The sequence below is a fragment of the Leopardus geoffroyi genome, chromosome C3 (genome assembly GCF_018350155.1).
Source record: "Leopardus geoffroyi isolate Oge1 chromosome C3, O.geoffroyi_Oge1_pat1.0, whole genome shotgun sequence".
NCBI classification, from domain to species: domain Eukaryota; kingdom Metazoa; phylum Chordata; class Mammalia; order Carnivora; family Felidae; genus Leopardus; species Leopardus geoffroyi.
The window spans coordinates 44313782-44331068 of record NC_059338.1 but is presented as its reverse complement, the minus strand read 5'-3'; the positions used below and the strand labels follow the sequence as shown (position 1 = coordinate 44331068).

Below are 17287 nucleotides of genomic sequence, written 5' to 3'. Positions count from 1 at the left end.
ATGTCCTATGCTTCCATGGTGGCTTCAGAGTGCCTATTGCATCGCTTTGTGCTGAGGTGCCCAGCAAGAATTCAGCAAGGGCGCTGATTTGACAAGGTTATAGAAATAACAAAATTATTAATTAATATGGTTGTAAGAAAGTTGCTACACTCACTTCTAAACCAAAGCTCCAGTCATTTTCAAAGTTATTTAATGATTTACTTACCTACCACCCACAGCAAAATCAGAGATTGCATAATAGTAGGACTTGAGAACTTTGGGGTCGTTAAACACTTCATCTCCAAAGGTGTTCAGGCGATTGAGTGTGACTCTGATGTCAGTGGCAGTTACCCATTCCTGTGAGGGAAAAAAAATTAATAAAAAAAATGGAAAAAGGTAAAGGAACCGAAGATGAGGGACATATACGCAACAAAATTTTCTAAACTTTTCCAACAGTTAATATATCATGTGACTTATGTCCTCTTCTAGCATTAAATCGGATATATTATTCGAGGACTCCCTTAATTTCCTAGTATTTTTCTCCTTCTGGACTCTTCCCTTCTTTTGATCTAAGTTGTTGTTATCACTCAGAGTCCCAAAAAGCAGGAATAATAATCGTTTCTTCACAAGGCTGTTGAGAGGCTTAGAGGAAATATACTTTTAAAGGCTTAGCATACAGGAGGGACTCCGTACACACGCCCCTTCTCTCCACCCTGTATCCGCGCCCCAAATCCAGCAGAGAAGCCAGCACAGAGCTCATGGGGCACCACGGTGGTATTAGATATGCTGGTCACTGTCTCCTCCTGCCCATTTTGTACCATCATCTACCTCTCCCTCCATCCCTAGTCCACTACTGATAGATCTGGGAGAGACATCCAAGTAGAAAATAATAAATCATTATGCTGGCCAGGGCCAATCAGATGCAGTTTTGTCCTGACCCTTCCCATAATGTCACTTCTCTGTGAGGCCTTCCCTGGCCACCCAACCAAACATTGCGGCCCACCCCAACTCCCTATTTCACTCTCCTGTCTTAATTTTTTTTAAGTTATTTGAGAGAGAGAGAGAGAGAGAGAGAGCGAGCGAGCAGGCGGAGGAAGCGCAGAGAGAGAGGAAGAGAAAGAATCCCAAGCAGGCTCTGCACTGCCAGCACAGAGACCCCCCCGCAGGGCTCGAACTCACAAACCGTGAGATCATGACCTGAGCCAACATCAAGAGTCAGACGCTACCCAGGTGCCCCCTGTTTTATTTATATTGTCTCTTTCCATCACCTTCCCCCCACCCCGCCACTGCCACCGCCACCATCATTCTAAGCCCACCATTCTAATCACCACCAAGATTCTAAGCCCCACAAGAGAAGGACTTATCTGCTTTGTTTACTGCAGTCTCCCTGATGCTTAGCATACAGTGGGTGCTCAAATACATAGGCTGAGCAAATGAACAAATCTGAAGAAACCACAACTGATCAAATTGGTAGGTGTACCATAATAACAGAGGACAAGAATGAAAGTTAAAGTTTTTCCCTAGGTTTTATGAGCTCTAAGCCCTTATAATAAATGCCCTTTCATTGAGCTAATTTTAGTCAGATGTTTACCTCTATGGTAGACTGTTATAATGATGATTCCAATGAATCATTCTGCCAGTGCCCACACCCTGCGCAGTCCCTTTCCACCCTGATTCTAGGCTGGGGCATGTGACTTGCTTTTGCCTAGGGGACATGAGCAAATGTGACACAAACAGAAGTCTGACAAGCACTTGTGTACTGGGACTTACTCTCTTGGAACACTTCTGCCATCATGCGAGGAAGCCTAGTCTAGTCACCTTGAAGCTTTAAGGCCACAGGGAGAGACAAACCCAGTTCCCAGCTGACCTGCCATTGAGGGAGCTCAGGTCAATACGGAATCAGGAGAAATAATAAGTCACGGTCATTTAGAATTGTTAAGTTTTGGAGTAGCATATTATACATGACCGCCCAAAGATGCCACTTCCATGGAAAGTCCTATCGTGGGACCACACGTGGGCATCAACAGTGGAGACGCAATAAGCAAGTGCAGAGCAGCAGGCGTCTGTGTTTCCAGGAGGCTCCCCATGAGACTGGGAGGCACACCCCTGATTAAGGAGCACAGCTTAAACCATGCCAAACACCTGGCATACAGAGCAACATCGAGGCCTCATAAAAGCTAATCCCCGTGAAGCCTCCAAGTATAATTAGAAAGGAGAAGAGATGATGATTCCACCGCATGCAAACTTGGAGCTCCAATAACAACTCCCACTCATGGCCACAATGCTAGGAATCTTTTAGTCGTCTGTAATGTAAATAGCTAAACATATCTCTGTGTTTAATGCTTATTATCTCTCCTTCGAGCTTCATCTTTATAACAGCTTCCCTTGAATAAAAGCTTCTCAAGAGTTAGGTTTAAGTCATTTTTTTTCACAATGGGCATCTTAAAAAGAACAGGCTCTGGAGCTAGCCTTTCTAGGTTTTGGATCCCATTTCTGCTACTTAAAACTGCAATTTGGGATCAGTTACTTTACCTCTCCTGATAAATAATGCCCATGCCTCATCTGTAAAATGAAGATAATAAAACTGTCTACCTGCCCCCCACCCCAAGAAGGGAGGGGCACCTGCATGGCTCACTTGGTTGAGTGCCGAACTCTTGATTCTGGCTCAGGTCATGATCTCGCAGTTTCAGGAGTTCAAGCCCCATGTCGGGCTCTGTGCTAAGCATGGAGCCTGCTTTGAGATATTGTCTCTGTGTGTGTGTGTGTGTGTGTGTGTCTCCCCCTTCTCCCTCTGCCCCTCCCCTGCTCGTGCATACTCTCTTTCAAAAAATAATAAAAATAAAAATAAATAGAATTTTAAAAGTGTCTACATGTAGAGTTATTATGAGGGTTAAATGAGTACATATAGCTAATATATCTCAAGGGCTCAGGACACTGCTTGGCACATTACAGCAAGTGTTGTAATAAAAGTTGACTATTATTATAAATCAGTATATGCTTAATAATATTCATATACAGTGAAACCAGGAAGGGTCTCCTCTCCCATCTGGAAGATCACAGCTTCTGGAGAGAGGCACAGGAAGCAATGAGGAAAAAGGGTCATTATCAGCTAAAGTCAAATCAGCTAACCCTCCTTGGCAACTGGGTATGAAATCCAGACCTCTTACATTCAGAGACACATAATTAATGTTTTTGCATAATGACAGCAACTGACCAAATCGATTACAGATGCCCATAGCATTTTCACCACATTCAGTCTCATGAGTTCCTATGGCATAAAGAGTAGCAAACATCAGGGATGCCTGACTGGCTCAGTTGGTAGAGCATGTAACTCTTGATCTCAGGGTCATGAGTTCGAGCCCCACACTGGGAGTAGTACTTTAAAAAAAAAAAGAGAGAGAGAGAGAGAGAGAGAGAGAGAGAGAGAGAGTAGCAAACAGAATCCCTACAGCTGGGGGAACCGCTTCAAGATAGGCTGACAAGGCATACAGTTAGCAAAGGTGCCATAAAATCACAGTCACATTATGTCACTGCTTTTTCCCGCTGACTATACCATTGTCTCTGCAGGACAGTAAAATAGAATAATCTGGATAGTAAGAAACTAAGCTAGCAAATGTTTACTAGTTGATCAGCTTAAGAAAATTGTAGATCACATCTGCCCTAGACATTCAGTCTTCTGTGTTTTCATCTATCAAAAGCAGTTAATTCTTCCTACTTATTTTGAATACATCTTATCACCATTGCAAGAAACACGTTACTCAAAGGCCTTTGCAGACATACTCACTGCTCACCATAACCTCAGACTTTACCATGATCAAGATGTACAATCTCCCAGCAAACTACAGAAATATAATGGAAGGGAAGAATTGGACCCACAGAGAAATAAATAGATTCTCATCTTTTGACACCATGCAAAACCATACAACCAATTTAGAAAGTCTCTGAATATAATAAATTTCAAAGAGAAAGCGTGAGAAGACACAAAAGCATGAAGCCCAGAAGAATGAGTGGACTCCCTACTTAGAAATCCCAACAGCTTTTCATAAAATGTACACAGCATTTGCAAACCCACATCCAGTCTTTGTCTCAATTAATACAGGCTGTCCCCATTTAGATGTTAACTTCAGCCACATGACAGAAGCATCTCCAATTCTGTGTTACAGACAGATTCCAAATTATGGCATATAAGGAATATGTGCACAGAATTTCCGAGAAAAAGGACAGCTTTAATTCTTTCTGTGCTTAAATGGGGAAAAGTTTCTATCTTGATGCTCAGGCACTATACCATGTGTACCTAAATTTATATCTTGTCACAAACACCAGTGCCTTTAGATGATGAGAAGTTTTTATGACTGACAACAGAGCCAGACAGACCCAGTCCAAATTTCCCTGCACGGTTATGAAGAAGGACGGCGTTCTCAGATGTTGCTCCAATTGTTCCCCCTTGCGAACACTAAAAAATACTTTTCCTTTTGTCAAATCAGAGAAGAGATAAGAAAGGATGCAAAAATAATGGGTAGACTCAAATACTCTCTTCAAAAGGTCAGAAGCAAAATGTTTCCACTGTGAGTAAAAAGCCAAGTTAAAATTGTTCGGCTTTCAAGATTTCTAGAAGCTGTAGCCCAGAAATCACTGGTGCGTGCACAGGAATAGAAGAACATCATTTGGGAAGCAGGAACAAAACGATTCTTCTTCCCATACTGAGCATCTACAGGAGAACAGGATAAAATCCACCTGTCCGTCCTGCTGGGGTAGATTCCACACCCACCCCCTCCCTCTTTAGTGGGACCAAAGGCCCCCATACAATCCATCTTCCTGCATCCCAAAGGTACATGGAACAACTAACCGGAGGCAAAGCTAACTTCTGGATGCATTACCTGCAGCACCGGACTATTGTCGAAGTTGTAGGCACTCGGCCTTCCTTCTAGGGTTGAAAAGGCCACATTGCCTCCAGTCAGAGGGGAAATATCACTGAATTCATCTGTGCACAAGGCCTGCTGCTCATCTCCTCCTGTCCTGATGAAGCCGCGGTTTGCCTTCGAGTAGGTGTTCTCGCAGGAGCCGCTGTAATACTGGTAAGGAATCCAGGGCCCATCTTCCCGTGTGCGTTTGTAAATGGCGAAGCTCTCCGGGCGGCTGGTGTGGAACTTGAGGCGCACGTATGTGATGTCAAAAGCTTTTCCTGTGAGACAAACAAGACGTTCAAAAGTCATACATAGGAAGCAAAGAAATTCCCTCTCTTCCCAGTTTGCTTTGGAACTTGACGAAGAGAGAACACAAACTGCCCTGTGCACCCTGGACCAAGATGGTTCCAGAACACACGACACATTGGTTGTGTCCATTAGGCAATTGGAAACCTGGAAATAGTGGGCGTTTTCCCTGAGAAATGACAAGTTATAGTTGGGTTCATAAGTTGGCTCATAAAAGCTTGTTTAGGACATGCATTGTTGAAATTTTGTTTGCCATGAAAAATGGTAGCACTGTACTTCTATCAAACAAAAGCAAAATTGAATTAAAAAGTACATTTATTCTTAATGCTGGTGCTTCAGCATAAACAATTTAATTAAAAAAAACAGAAAAGAAAATTTTTGCTGACTTTCTAGATCAGTATTCTGGAAACTTTCAAGGTATTTAAAAACTCACTCTATTAACTATAATGTTACTTCTTGATGCAGGAGGACTATCTTCAGCACTATTCTTCTACTTATCCAGCAAGTTAAGACAGGGATTTGAGAAAGAGAAAAGGACAGTGATTAAGAGATGGGGCAGGGAGTAGAAAAGGAAGAAAAAAAATTCCTCTAGCAGCTGAACAAAGAGAAAAAAAGGGAGAGAGAGAAAAGGAGAATGGGAGTTTAAAGAACTTGTTTGAATATGTTCAAAGGAGAATATGCAAGATCTGAGCAGGGAAAGTCGGCAAAAGGGAGGAACTGGGCTGCTGTCTCTCTGGAGGAAGAGCCACCGGTCAGACAGCTCCCTGTGGCAGCCAGGGTGTGGTCTGATGGCTGGGACACCTTGGTTGCCAGCCAGTGTGCCTTCAGGTGGTTCAAAAAGACAATGTGCAACTGTTTTTAATCACCTTTCATTCACAAATTGGGTCTTTCTCTGACAATGTTTATCCTCTGCAACTTCCATGCTATAGTGAAGATTACAGACTGGCCAACAAGTATTTATTGGGCACAACTACATGTTCAGTCCTACACTATACACTTTGGGGCACAGAATGTGTTAGACATAAAAGGTCCTTGCACTCAAAGACCTTACAGTCTTTCCTCCCCAAGTGGATTAGCTCCACAGGAAGAACCAGCTCGGTCCTCTCCTACAAAGCTCACAGAGGAGGAACTCCTGCACACTCTCAGAAGTATTGAGGAGAGACTTCTGCCATCCTCTTACTTCCATGTACCTGCTCATCCTCAGGGGACGAGTGATGGTCACGTGTGGCCTGGAATCTCCTCATCTCACTCTCCAGCTGCCTGCCTAAGGTCCTGTCCTGGACTCCTCAATGCAAGGCAGTGTGTCTGCCTCTGTGCCAGGGAGGCCTGCTGTTGTCCTACTACTAGACGCGGGACTAAGTGGGTGAGTTCAACTGGGCTGAAGAGGAGGGGACGGGGGGAGAGCAGGAAGCCCGTGTAAGTCATGTGTCCAGGCTGTATTCTTTAGTCCAGTATTATCTACAATAAACTAATATGATGAGCCATATCTAACTATTTCTTAGGCGGTCTAGATCTTAAAAGAGAAGTTTAATTAACCGTCCCCCATATACATGAAACGCACATACAATTTTGAACACAAAGGTGTGTGGCATGATGGAGAGAACGCAGGACTGGGCATTATGAGACCTGAGCTCAGGTCCTGGCTCCTTCAATGACTAGCTGTGTGATTTCTGTTCCACCATTTTCTCCTCTGCAAAAATGAAGGTGATGACTCCTGAGCCATTTACCTCAAAGTGTTGTTGAAAGGACAAACTAAGATCTTACGTATACTTGGTTAACTGTAAAACTCTATACAAATATAAGGCATTATTATAATGGAGTTTAGAAAAAAAAAATCCTGAATTAGAATCCTGAATATGTTCACATGTAAAGGTCTGACTGGGCCAGGGACTACCTAGTATAGTTGCTAAAGAGTAGGACACAAATCTGGATCTTCTACCTAAGATGCAGTACTACATTTTGCTGGACACAGATTATGAAAATCCAGTTTGCAACTGTCTTGTTAAAAGAATGAAATTTTAACCTCTATCTCTGCTGTATCAAAACTGTTAAGGTGTGTTCCCTTTGAATGAGGGCGTGGATTTTTAATATAGTATCTATTGCATGCCAGAGATGATCTAAGACATTCTGGAATGGTAAAACAATTGAGTTCTCTTCAGGACAGTGGTCTGGGATGCTCAAAGGCTTACTCACTAACCTGTGGATTACAGATTACCCTTGCTGTTTCTACTCTCTCTGTCTCCATTTCTGACATCTCATTGTTCTTTAACAACCCAACCTGCAGGAGACTGGATCAAAGGAGAGAAGATAAAATGGAGCTGGGTATGTTGTGTTCCAGACTAAAATCTGCATCACAGAGCCACACTCTGAAAGAAATGGGCTTCTGTGGTCCCTCTCACTGCTGCCACAGACATAGCACCGGGCGGCAGAAGGTGAGTAAGCAACATTGCTACTAGCATTAAACTTTGAAGCAAACTAGTTCACTGGTGCCGGCCGCACTCACTGAGCCTTGTTTTCGGAGCTGCCTTTTTCCTTCCAACCCACGGCCACAGCTGGAAGAGAAAAAGGGCTCTGCGGCAACCGGTAAAGGAGGCTCACACATGCCACATGACAAGACGGCCACGTACACTGCCCTCCGAATTAGAGTCAGTCCAGTGGTGGAGGCAAACCACTGCAATTCCCCTGTGATGAGTGCTTTGACAGGACAAGTGCACAAAGTTCTGGGAGCATGGAGGAAAGTCACCTAACCTGGACTTGCAGGGTCAAAAAACATTTTCTAGAGGAAGTAACATCAACATCCAGGACCTGAGGAACGTAGAGGAATTACCCAAGCAAACAGGGATCAGTGGTCGGAGGCAAATGAAACAGCATGTATGAAAGCCCAGAGAACACAGAGGAGTGATCACTGAGAATCAGAGTTGTGTAACACAGCGAGAACTGGAGAGAGTGGCTGGAGATAGACTCACCAGGAAGGACAGCAGGCCAGGTCTGAGGCCATGTTAAAGAGCAACTTCAACCTAAGGGCAATGGTGAGCTGCTGAAGGATTTGCACCAGGAAATACATGATCAGATTTGACTTTTATAAAGATCACTCTGGCCACTGGGTAGAGATTAGGTTGGAAGGGACAGGATTAAAAGTAGGGAGAATAGTTAAGAAGATGTGGCAATAATCCTGGAGAGATGACGGTGGCTGAACTAAAAATAGGGGCAGCCGGAATGGAAAGAAATGAGTGGATTTGGGTGAGATGGAGGAAGCAGACCGCAGTAGTAACTTGGTGACCAATGGAGAGTAAGAGGGAGCAGGAGCCACCTCTGAAAGCCTCCTCTTCTTTTACTCTGTTGACATGTTGTTTCACTGTCAAAGCTTCTTTTCCAGAAATAAGGTAGAAGGATTTAAAATAACATTCAGTTTCCTAATTTACAAACAAGTCGATGGAGCGCAGAGCCACCCACTGAAATAGAGGACAGGGGAGGTTAAGCAGGACTGGAGGCAGCGGTAGAGGGCAGGATGGGGACATGAGTTCAATTCTGGATGTACTAGTTTTGAGGTGTCTGTGGGTCATCTAAACAAGAGGAAATGTCTAGTATGAAGTTGGATGTGAGTGGTCTGAAAGCCCAAGAGAAATGTCTGAGTCAGATATATAGATTAGCATGTAGATGGATGGTGAAGGTTGGGTATGGTTGAGACCAATGAAGCAAGTGTGCTGAGTGAGAAGAGAGTTGACTTTTGAGATCACTCTCAGGAGCATCAACATTTAAAGCACAGACAGCAGATGGTAGGACTACAGAGGAGGCTGTGAGGCCAGAGAGGGAGACAAGTAAGAGCATCAATATCATGGAAGCCAAGAAGGTTTGAGGAAGAATAATCACTGGTATTAAAATATGCTAAGAGAGTCATGTAAGACAATGACTGAGATGTCCATTGGCTTCAAGCTACAAACAGGTCACTGCTGTACTTAGAGCAGTCCTGTGGGCAGGGTGGGTGGGATTGAAGATGAATGGCAGATAAAAGGTAGGATGGAAGATACAACGAGTGTAGTCACCTGCTATAACATTTGGCAAGGTGGGGGGCAGAGAATGAGGAGAAGGGGATGGAATGTAGGGTCAAGGAAGATTTTTCTTTCCTTTTTGTTTTTTTAGATAGGAGATATGAGGTTGTATTATATGCTGTTGTGGTCGAGTCAGCTGACACGGAAAGACTGAATGTGGAAACAAGGCTGGGAAATAAGAATGGGATTCTGTGCTAATGAGAGAACTGGCTCCATACAGGAGAAAACCCGTACCCTTACTTTCTATGTGGGAGCAAATGCAAATGACTGAGTAGGTTTTAAGGAATGCAAGTTGAAAGAGTTCTGATGACTTTATTTTTTCTGTGCAGTGACAATCACAGGTATTTGCTAAGGGGTTGAGAGCAAAGCCAGTGGGAATATCTGAAGAGAGGGTAGAGACTTCATAAGAGCCACTGTAGAGACCACAGAGAAAGTGGACTAGAGGAAAAGAATCCTTGCTGGGCAGAAACAGGGCTGCCGAGAACAGGGTACAGACTTTGCACAGATATCTCTGTGTGGGCGCAATTTTCTACAGCCACTTCATACCCCTTTTATGGATAAGAAAAGGGGACTGAAATTACATCAAGGATTTGGAATCTAATCTGAATAAATAGGGAAGCAAATACAGAAAATGGAGAAGAGTCAAGGCCTGAGTTATCTATCCACAATTACCTGTAGTCATGGATAATCAAAAACTGGGAAACTAAGGAGCTGGCTTTTATTCCATTAAACAGCTGCAGTAAAGACCTGTCATGGACAGTCGCTCTCCTCCTCTCTTTCTCCCTCATCATACCTCCCTACTCTTTATCTATCCATCCTACTCGTTTCACAGTGGACAAAATGAAAAGATCTAGTTAAATGGTAGATAAATAGGACACCAGACCAGGTCTCCTGATTTCTAGCCCAATGATAGCTTCTCTACTATTTTTACACTGTGGGAGCATATAAAAGTAGGCAGTATGACTTTAAGGTAAAGAGGCCAAGCCAAACAATTAAGAAAATCAGTAAGTAGACGTCTGGAAAGTATTCCAGCAACTATACAACTAGAACATCCCCCCTCCTCCCCTCAACTCACCTCACGTTCATGCACATGAAGACTAACCATAGATATACACACCCTCAAGAAAATATTTAGCTTCTGAATGTTCTACTGCGTTCCCCCCTCCCCCTTACACATTCCTTCCATAAACAAAAAGACTCAAGTACAGATGTTTAGAATGAGGCACACAAAATTAACTATTACTTCCTGCTCTGATTCCTACAGTTCACGCTGGCTGAGGGAAGGAGAGAAGGGGAGGCGGGGCGGGGGGAGTGTCTGAACAATGAGAATTCAGCCTTTGTTCACGCAGGGCCAAGCCAAGGAATTCTGCTTAAGCCTCCTACGTGGTTAAGTATTTCTAATCTTTCTGAGTAGGGGAGAAACCCTTCCTGTCTTAGAATTGGATTCAAGTACTGACTGCTGGGGAACATAAATGCCTCTCTGTTATGTGCAGCTCAGAAGAATTCCATGAGGATCTTGTGAAACAGCCCCCTTTACAGTGAGGTAATGAACGACAATGGCTATACAGAATTTTCCAGAACTTGAAAATGCCCTTCCACGGCCTGAATTCAACGAAGAGAACCGGTTCATTCTAAAGTATCAAATCAGGAGTCACTGATTCACTATTGTTCTTACGTGCTAACTCCTTAGAGTCAGAAAGTGACTGTTCTCCTTGAAGTCAAACTGGACGTTTGGAGTACACAACTTCAGTAAGGTTGTGGTGCATAAAGGCAATTAGAGATGGCAGACGCTCAGGCTACTAAATGGGATTCTCCAAACAGTTAACACAAACAGGAGGTCACAGAAGGCAACTATTTGAAAACGTTTTCATTTCTGTTAGTATAACTGCTGGCTGAAATAAGAGTTCCCAGGACAACGTGTACAGCTGCGGACCAGCTGTTATTGTTCCACCTCGGCAGACAGATTGTGCAAATACGGCCTGGCCCGTCAAGATGACCCAGGGCCAAGTGAATGCTGAATGTGGGATCCTCAAGTGGACACAGATGGGTGATCAGAAAGCATAAAGGGGAACAATCACACACAGAATGTGTGGAGGTGAGATGGTGCACGGAGTTCATGCCAACCACTAGAAAACTCAGGCCGAACCACCCGTTGAAAGGCTAGTTTCTATGGCCTGAAACTCATCCTCAAAATAGGTGGTTTTTAAAAACTTATTAGCCCACTTCTTTCCCTTAAATTTTGGTGCTCCTTTTTCATCCCCCTCTCTTGTAAATCAGCTAAATGCCAACAGTGCAAGGGGACAATTCTGTGCGAGGCATATCTAAATCAGCACAACTTACAGTCGAGGAAAAGTAACCTTCATAGCTTTGACGAACAGTCATTTTAAATTGAATTTATTGAAGCGAATGCAATGGAATTTACAATTTGAGGAAAGCATCCCTATCAAATGAATAAACAAAAGGCTTCAACAGTGCAAACTTCCTGAATACACGCAATGAGCACTTCCTATCACACATGTGCCACTGTCCCGACAGAGGCATGCTCAGATTAGTGGCACTGGGCCATGGAGAGTTTCAATCCCAAATATACAAAGCAGTCAGAAAAAGGAGCAGAGAAGATAATCATTTTAGAATTCTTTTAAAAGCTAAAATTCTGTACCAAAGGCTATTTCTAAAAGTAATGCTGTGGCTATAACAATGGAGCTAAGGGGAAAACAGAAGTTTTGAAGTTGATTGGCATGATCTGGGGAAGACAAACCCATAATCTCTTAGGGAAACTAGATGTTTCCATAAAGTACCAATTTAAAGTTTAAGCCAAAGAAGACAGTTCCACTCTCTCCCTACCACTCCCCCCACAAACTACTGGTAACTTGGTGCTATTGCTGAATAAGACCAAGGCACCAACCTAGTACAGCAATCCTCAAAAAGTAAAATCTTGCTGCTTGTATTACCCAACTGCAATACCCGAAAAATGCCATATACGTTTTAACAAATTAAAGGGTCAAAAGTGATTTGGCTTAACACACTAATTAAATATGAGATCATCAGACAGCCAATGTGTGAACAGAGAGGACTCTTAACACTAGAATATCAAATAGTCTTGGACGGTACTTTCAAATAGGTGCAAATTATTATTGGAGGTCACAGATATTTTCTATCATCTAGACATACAACAAATTTATCCTCACTTATATATCCTTATCATTTTAGTTGAAACCTTCACCAAAAGAAACAAAACTGCCAAGTAAAATTGCACTCCAAGAACTGGGCATATGCTTTATTAACCCAAACCTCATGTTTATAAGACTCAGTACCGACTCTAATTCAGGCTAGTGGGTCACAAGCATGCCTGAAATCCTTGAGCCAAGCTAAAGGAATGAAGCCAGCATTTACTCCCACTCAGCCAAGCTGAGGCAAAAAATCCACTCAGCTGAACAATAGAGTTCTAACTATTAGGAAATGACTGACGTGTGGAATTTAATGGAGTTACATAAAGAAAATAAAGAAGTTAATTATAACACTAAGGAAACAGAAATAAAGAGGCAATGAAATATAAGCAGCATGAAACCAATACGTTAAAAAAGTCTAATTATTAAGATATGAAAAAGAAAAAAGACACCATAGTTTTATGGGAGGCTATTTCTTGTTCTTTGACATCCATGCACTATTAAGAATTGACTAATTTTTGTCTTTTATCAACAGAAGAATAAAGAATGGTAAAAGAATAGTGAGAAAATCTAAGGGGGAAAAGATTCTCATATACAATTACGATGATGCAATAACAGACTAAGATCGACTCTGATAAACCCTCCACTCCCCAAAGTCACAGAAAGTTGACCAACCGTGTACTTTTATTTATTTAACAACTATTTGCTAGGTGAGTTTAAGTGAAAGTCCATCAAGCTATTTAGAATACTCAATCCTTCATTTTGCTGCAATGCCTTTTACTTTCTAGTTTAATTCATAATAAACCTGGCCCTGTCTTTCCCTACATACTATTTGTATCTGTCCTCAAAAGAAGAAACAACTACAAATACTGCAAAATATGTTAAATTCCAAAATATCTTTCTCAGTTTTCACAATTGCTTCATTTCTTGCCACAGCCACCCATTAGGTCAAGGATCAGAACCAAACTGCTCTTGATAATTCCAAGTCCAAATTCTTCCATTCATTCAACAAATATTTACTAGGCACATATTGTGGCACTGTTCTAAGTATAGGACTAGAGCAGAAAATAAGACAGACAAGGTCCCAAACTTGTAGGGCTGACAGCACAGTAGGGAGTGAAGTAGGTAAGGGATAGATAACAATCACAAATCAAAACAAAAACGTAATGCATTACATGATAAATGACACAGTGAAGAACAAGGTGGAAATCATGGAGGAGAAGTGCCATTTAATACACTGTCACCAGAGATGGCCTCACTGACCTGGATAAGGTGACATTTGAGGAGAACGAAGATGTGAAACAGACCTCTGGGAGAGAGCATTCTAGGAAAACCAAATGCGAATACCCCTGAGGCAGGAGAATCCTGGCAAGTTCTGGGGAATGGTGAGGAGGCCAGTGTGGCTGAAGTAAGAGTGGAAAAGAAGGAAAGTGTGGGGGATGAGGTCAGAGAAACTGATGGGAAGGAAGGATTGCCAATCATGTATGCCTGGTAGGCCACTGTAAGACTTGGGCTTCTACTTTGAATGATACGAAAACCCTCTGGAGGATCTTGTCCAAGGGAGTTACATGACCTGACTGGTATTTTAGAAGGATCATTCTGGTTGCTTTACTGACAAAAAACTATAAAGGGGACCACAGAGAGACAAGCAGGCTAATGAGGGGCTTTTTGCACAAGGCACAAGATAATGGTAGGTTGGTCCAGGCTGGGATCAGTGAGCGGTGATCAGATTCTGGCCACATTTTGAGGCTAGAGGGAGCCAGTTATACTGATTGCATGTGAGGTGTAAGCTGTGGTGGAAGCAACTAGAAAGATGAAGGTGCCATTTATTTAGTGAAGAATATGACAGGAACAGGTGTGGGGATGGAGAGCAAGAAAATTAGGAGTTAAGCTCTGGATATTTTGAGATACTTATAAAACTTCTAAGTGGAAGTGTCAAGTTGACAATTAATGTATACAAGTCTGGGGTTCAGAAGAGCTCCAAGCAAGAGAGAAAAATCTGGAAGTCACCACCATACAGATAATGTTGAAAGCCATGGGGTTAGATAAAAAAAACACCTAGAGAATGGATATAGATAAATGAGAGGTACAGAACAGGGTCTTGGGACATACCAACATTTAGAAGTGGGGAAGAAAAAAAGGACCCAACAAAGGAGACTCAAAAAGGAACAGCCACTGAAGCAGAAAAAAAAAAAAAAAAAAAAAAAATCAATAGAATTTCAGTGACCAAGGTTTTTTTTCAGCTTTTTAAAAAATTTCAATCCAAGTTTATTCACATATAGTGTAATAATAATTTCAGGAATAGCATTTAGTGATTCCTCACTTACATATAACACCCAGTGCTCATCCCAACAAGTGCCCTCCTTAATACCCATCACCCATTTAGCCCATCCCCCTGAACACTCCACCAGCAACCCTCAGTTTGTTCTCTATATTTTAGAGGCTCTTATGGTTTGTCTCTGTCTCTGTTTTTATCTTATTTTTGCTTACCTTCCTCTATTTCATGTTTTTTTCTCCCCTTAAGTTCCACATGTGTCCTTTTGAATCAGCACTTTTGCATCCTTTGGATAAATACCTAGTAGTGTAATTGCTGGGTTGTAGGGTAATTCTATTTTTAATTTTCTGAAGAACCTCCATACTGTTTTCTAGAGTGGCTACACCAGTTTGCATTCCCACCAGCAGTGCAAAAGGGTTCCTCTTTCCCTGCATCCTTGTCAGAGGTCAAGTCTTAAAACACATTTTAAGAAGAAGAGAATGGCCAACAGAGTCAAATACTCCTAAAAGAATGAGAAAGATGAAGACTGAGCCATTGGTCACTGGATTCGACAACCTCGAGATTTACTGCTGCCCTTGACAACAACTGGTGTGGTAGAATGACAGGATGAAAGCCAGAGAATGTGTGTGTGCGTGCACACGCATGTGTGAGTGTGTGTATGTGTGTGTGTCTCCGGTGGGGAGGGGCTGCAGGGATTGGAGACAGCTAATAAAAACAATTTTCTGAGTAATATTGCTATAAAGAAATAAGGTGGTAGGTGGAGGACAGAAGGAAGGGTTCAAGAGGAAATTGCTTTTGAAGGTGGGGAGACAGTCTGTGTTATGTCAATAAAAACAATTCATTGCAGTAGCTGAATTTACACTGAGCAGTGAGGCTCTTTCCCGGTGTAGATAAATGAAGTGTGTAAAAGAGACCCACTTTGGTCCATAATAAAGTTCTTTGAGACTTCTCATAGATCTCCTTCCAGAAAGAAGAAATAATGGAATGGACAAGGGTTACTGTAAGTATCTAGATTAAAAAGTTACCTGGTACCCCAAAACCACAGAAGCTCCGGAAGGATGCTCCCCAGTAGAGCCAGCCCAGGTCTAGTCTTTCCTAGACCCATAATCTAGCCCATGATAAGGACCAACTGCCTATCAGAATCACCTGGAAAACTTCTGAAAAAAATGCAAGTTGTTGAGCCTCATCTCCTGAAATTCCATTTTTAAAGTTTCTAGGTGAGCTCCCCATATCTGTATTTTCAAAAGCAACCTGGGTGAGTTTTTATGTACGGTTATATTTGAGAAATATTGCCCTACTGTAAACTCTTCTTCATCTTGGTTCTCATGCTTCAAATATTTAGGTAGGGAAAGAGTTCTGACCTTAGTGCTGCCCTGCAGAATGAACTTAGGCACTCATGAACGGTGACTCTGATTTTCACACGTCAGTATTTCAAGGTGAAATTTACTGCAACTGTTAACTGTGCAGGCATGAGCAGTGAACCAGAATGACAGCCATCTTTCTTAAGACACATTCAGACGTTAAACTCACAGGGCTTGCTCACTTCACATCTGAGGAGGCTGGGTGATGACGGACCAGTTGAACCCAAACTCCCCAACATTTTCCTCCATGCCAGTTTCCTATCACTCAACTTGTATCCTCAAGGCCCTATTTCCCAGGCACGTGGAAATATACATTTCTATTTTGAGAAAACTCGCCTACTGCCAGGGGTTTTACAGTGTTGTTCTTTCCATGCAGATACTGGTCAAGATTCCCTGTAAACCAAATTCCCTATCCCCTCTGGCTTCTCTACTTCTTCCTTCCTCTTCCCAACAATTAATAGTATTTAATAAAATGATACAAAACCAACAGCAATTCTCACTGGCAAGAAACAAATCTGGAAGCAAAGAATTAACTTCTGCTTCAGTACACTCAAAAAGATAAGAAAACACTTTTTCTTCATTGTCTAAAAGCCTAGAACTTGTTTAACCCTAGTCTGTGCCAGGTAATGTTGGCATTTTCAGGGAGGGTATTACATTCTGTTGGTTAAATACCAGTGTAGAAATATGTACTTTTCAGAGAAGAAATTTCAGGTATTAAAAATAGATTATATATACGTGTGTGTATATTTATATTTATATTTATATTTATATCTATATCTATATCTATATCTATATATGTCAAGGGGGGCCTAAGAGCAAAGTATAAGGAGTTCATATTAGTATTAGAGAGAGGGAGAGGAGCAGGGGGAGGGGAAGAAAAAAAGGGACAGAGAGAAAAGGGGGAGATTGGAGATTGAGGAATTTTAAGAACACTAAAAATCCAGACTCAATATTCTGGAGTTTATTTATTTTTATTTTTATTAATATGTATTTATTTTTGAGAGAAAAAGAGACAACACAAGCAGGGGTGGGGAAGAGAAAGGGGAAGACACAGAATCCAAAGTAGGCTCCAGGCTCTGAGCTGTCAGCACAGAGCCCAGTGCGGGGCTCAAACTCATGAACTGAACCATGAGATCATACATAACCTGAGCCGAAGTCAGATGCTTAACCGAATGAGCCACCGCGGCACGCAGATATTCCGGATTTTAAGTACTCTCACAACATTCACATCTCATCTGTAGGGAGT

At 42.2% G+C, this 17287-nt stretch overlaps 1 protein-coding gene and 1 long non-coding RNA gene across 2 annotated transcripts in view; one reads left to right on the top strand and one right to left on the bottom strand.

The window, feature by feature from the left end:
- Positions 1-17287, bottom strand: part of LAMC1 (laminin subunit gamma 1) — a 129261-nt gene that overhangs the window by 41136 nt on the left and 70838 nt on the right. The window contains exons 2-3 of the mRNA XM_045452623.1: positions 4857-5161; positions 206-336 (exon numbers count right to left, since the gene is read on the bottom strand). Coding sequence (XP_045308579.1) covers positions 206-336; positions 4857-5161 — 436 coding nt within the window. The remainder of the gene's footprint in view (positions 1-205; positions 337-4856; positions 5162-17287) is intronic.
- LOC123584943 lies at positions 7411-13231 on the top strand. The gene is made up of 2 exons (XR_006705793.1): positions 7411-7621; positions 12941-13231. It is a non-coding gene; the product is annotated as an uncharacterized LOC123584943 (long non-coding RNA).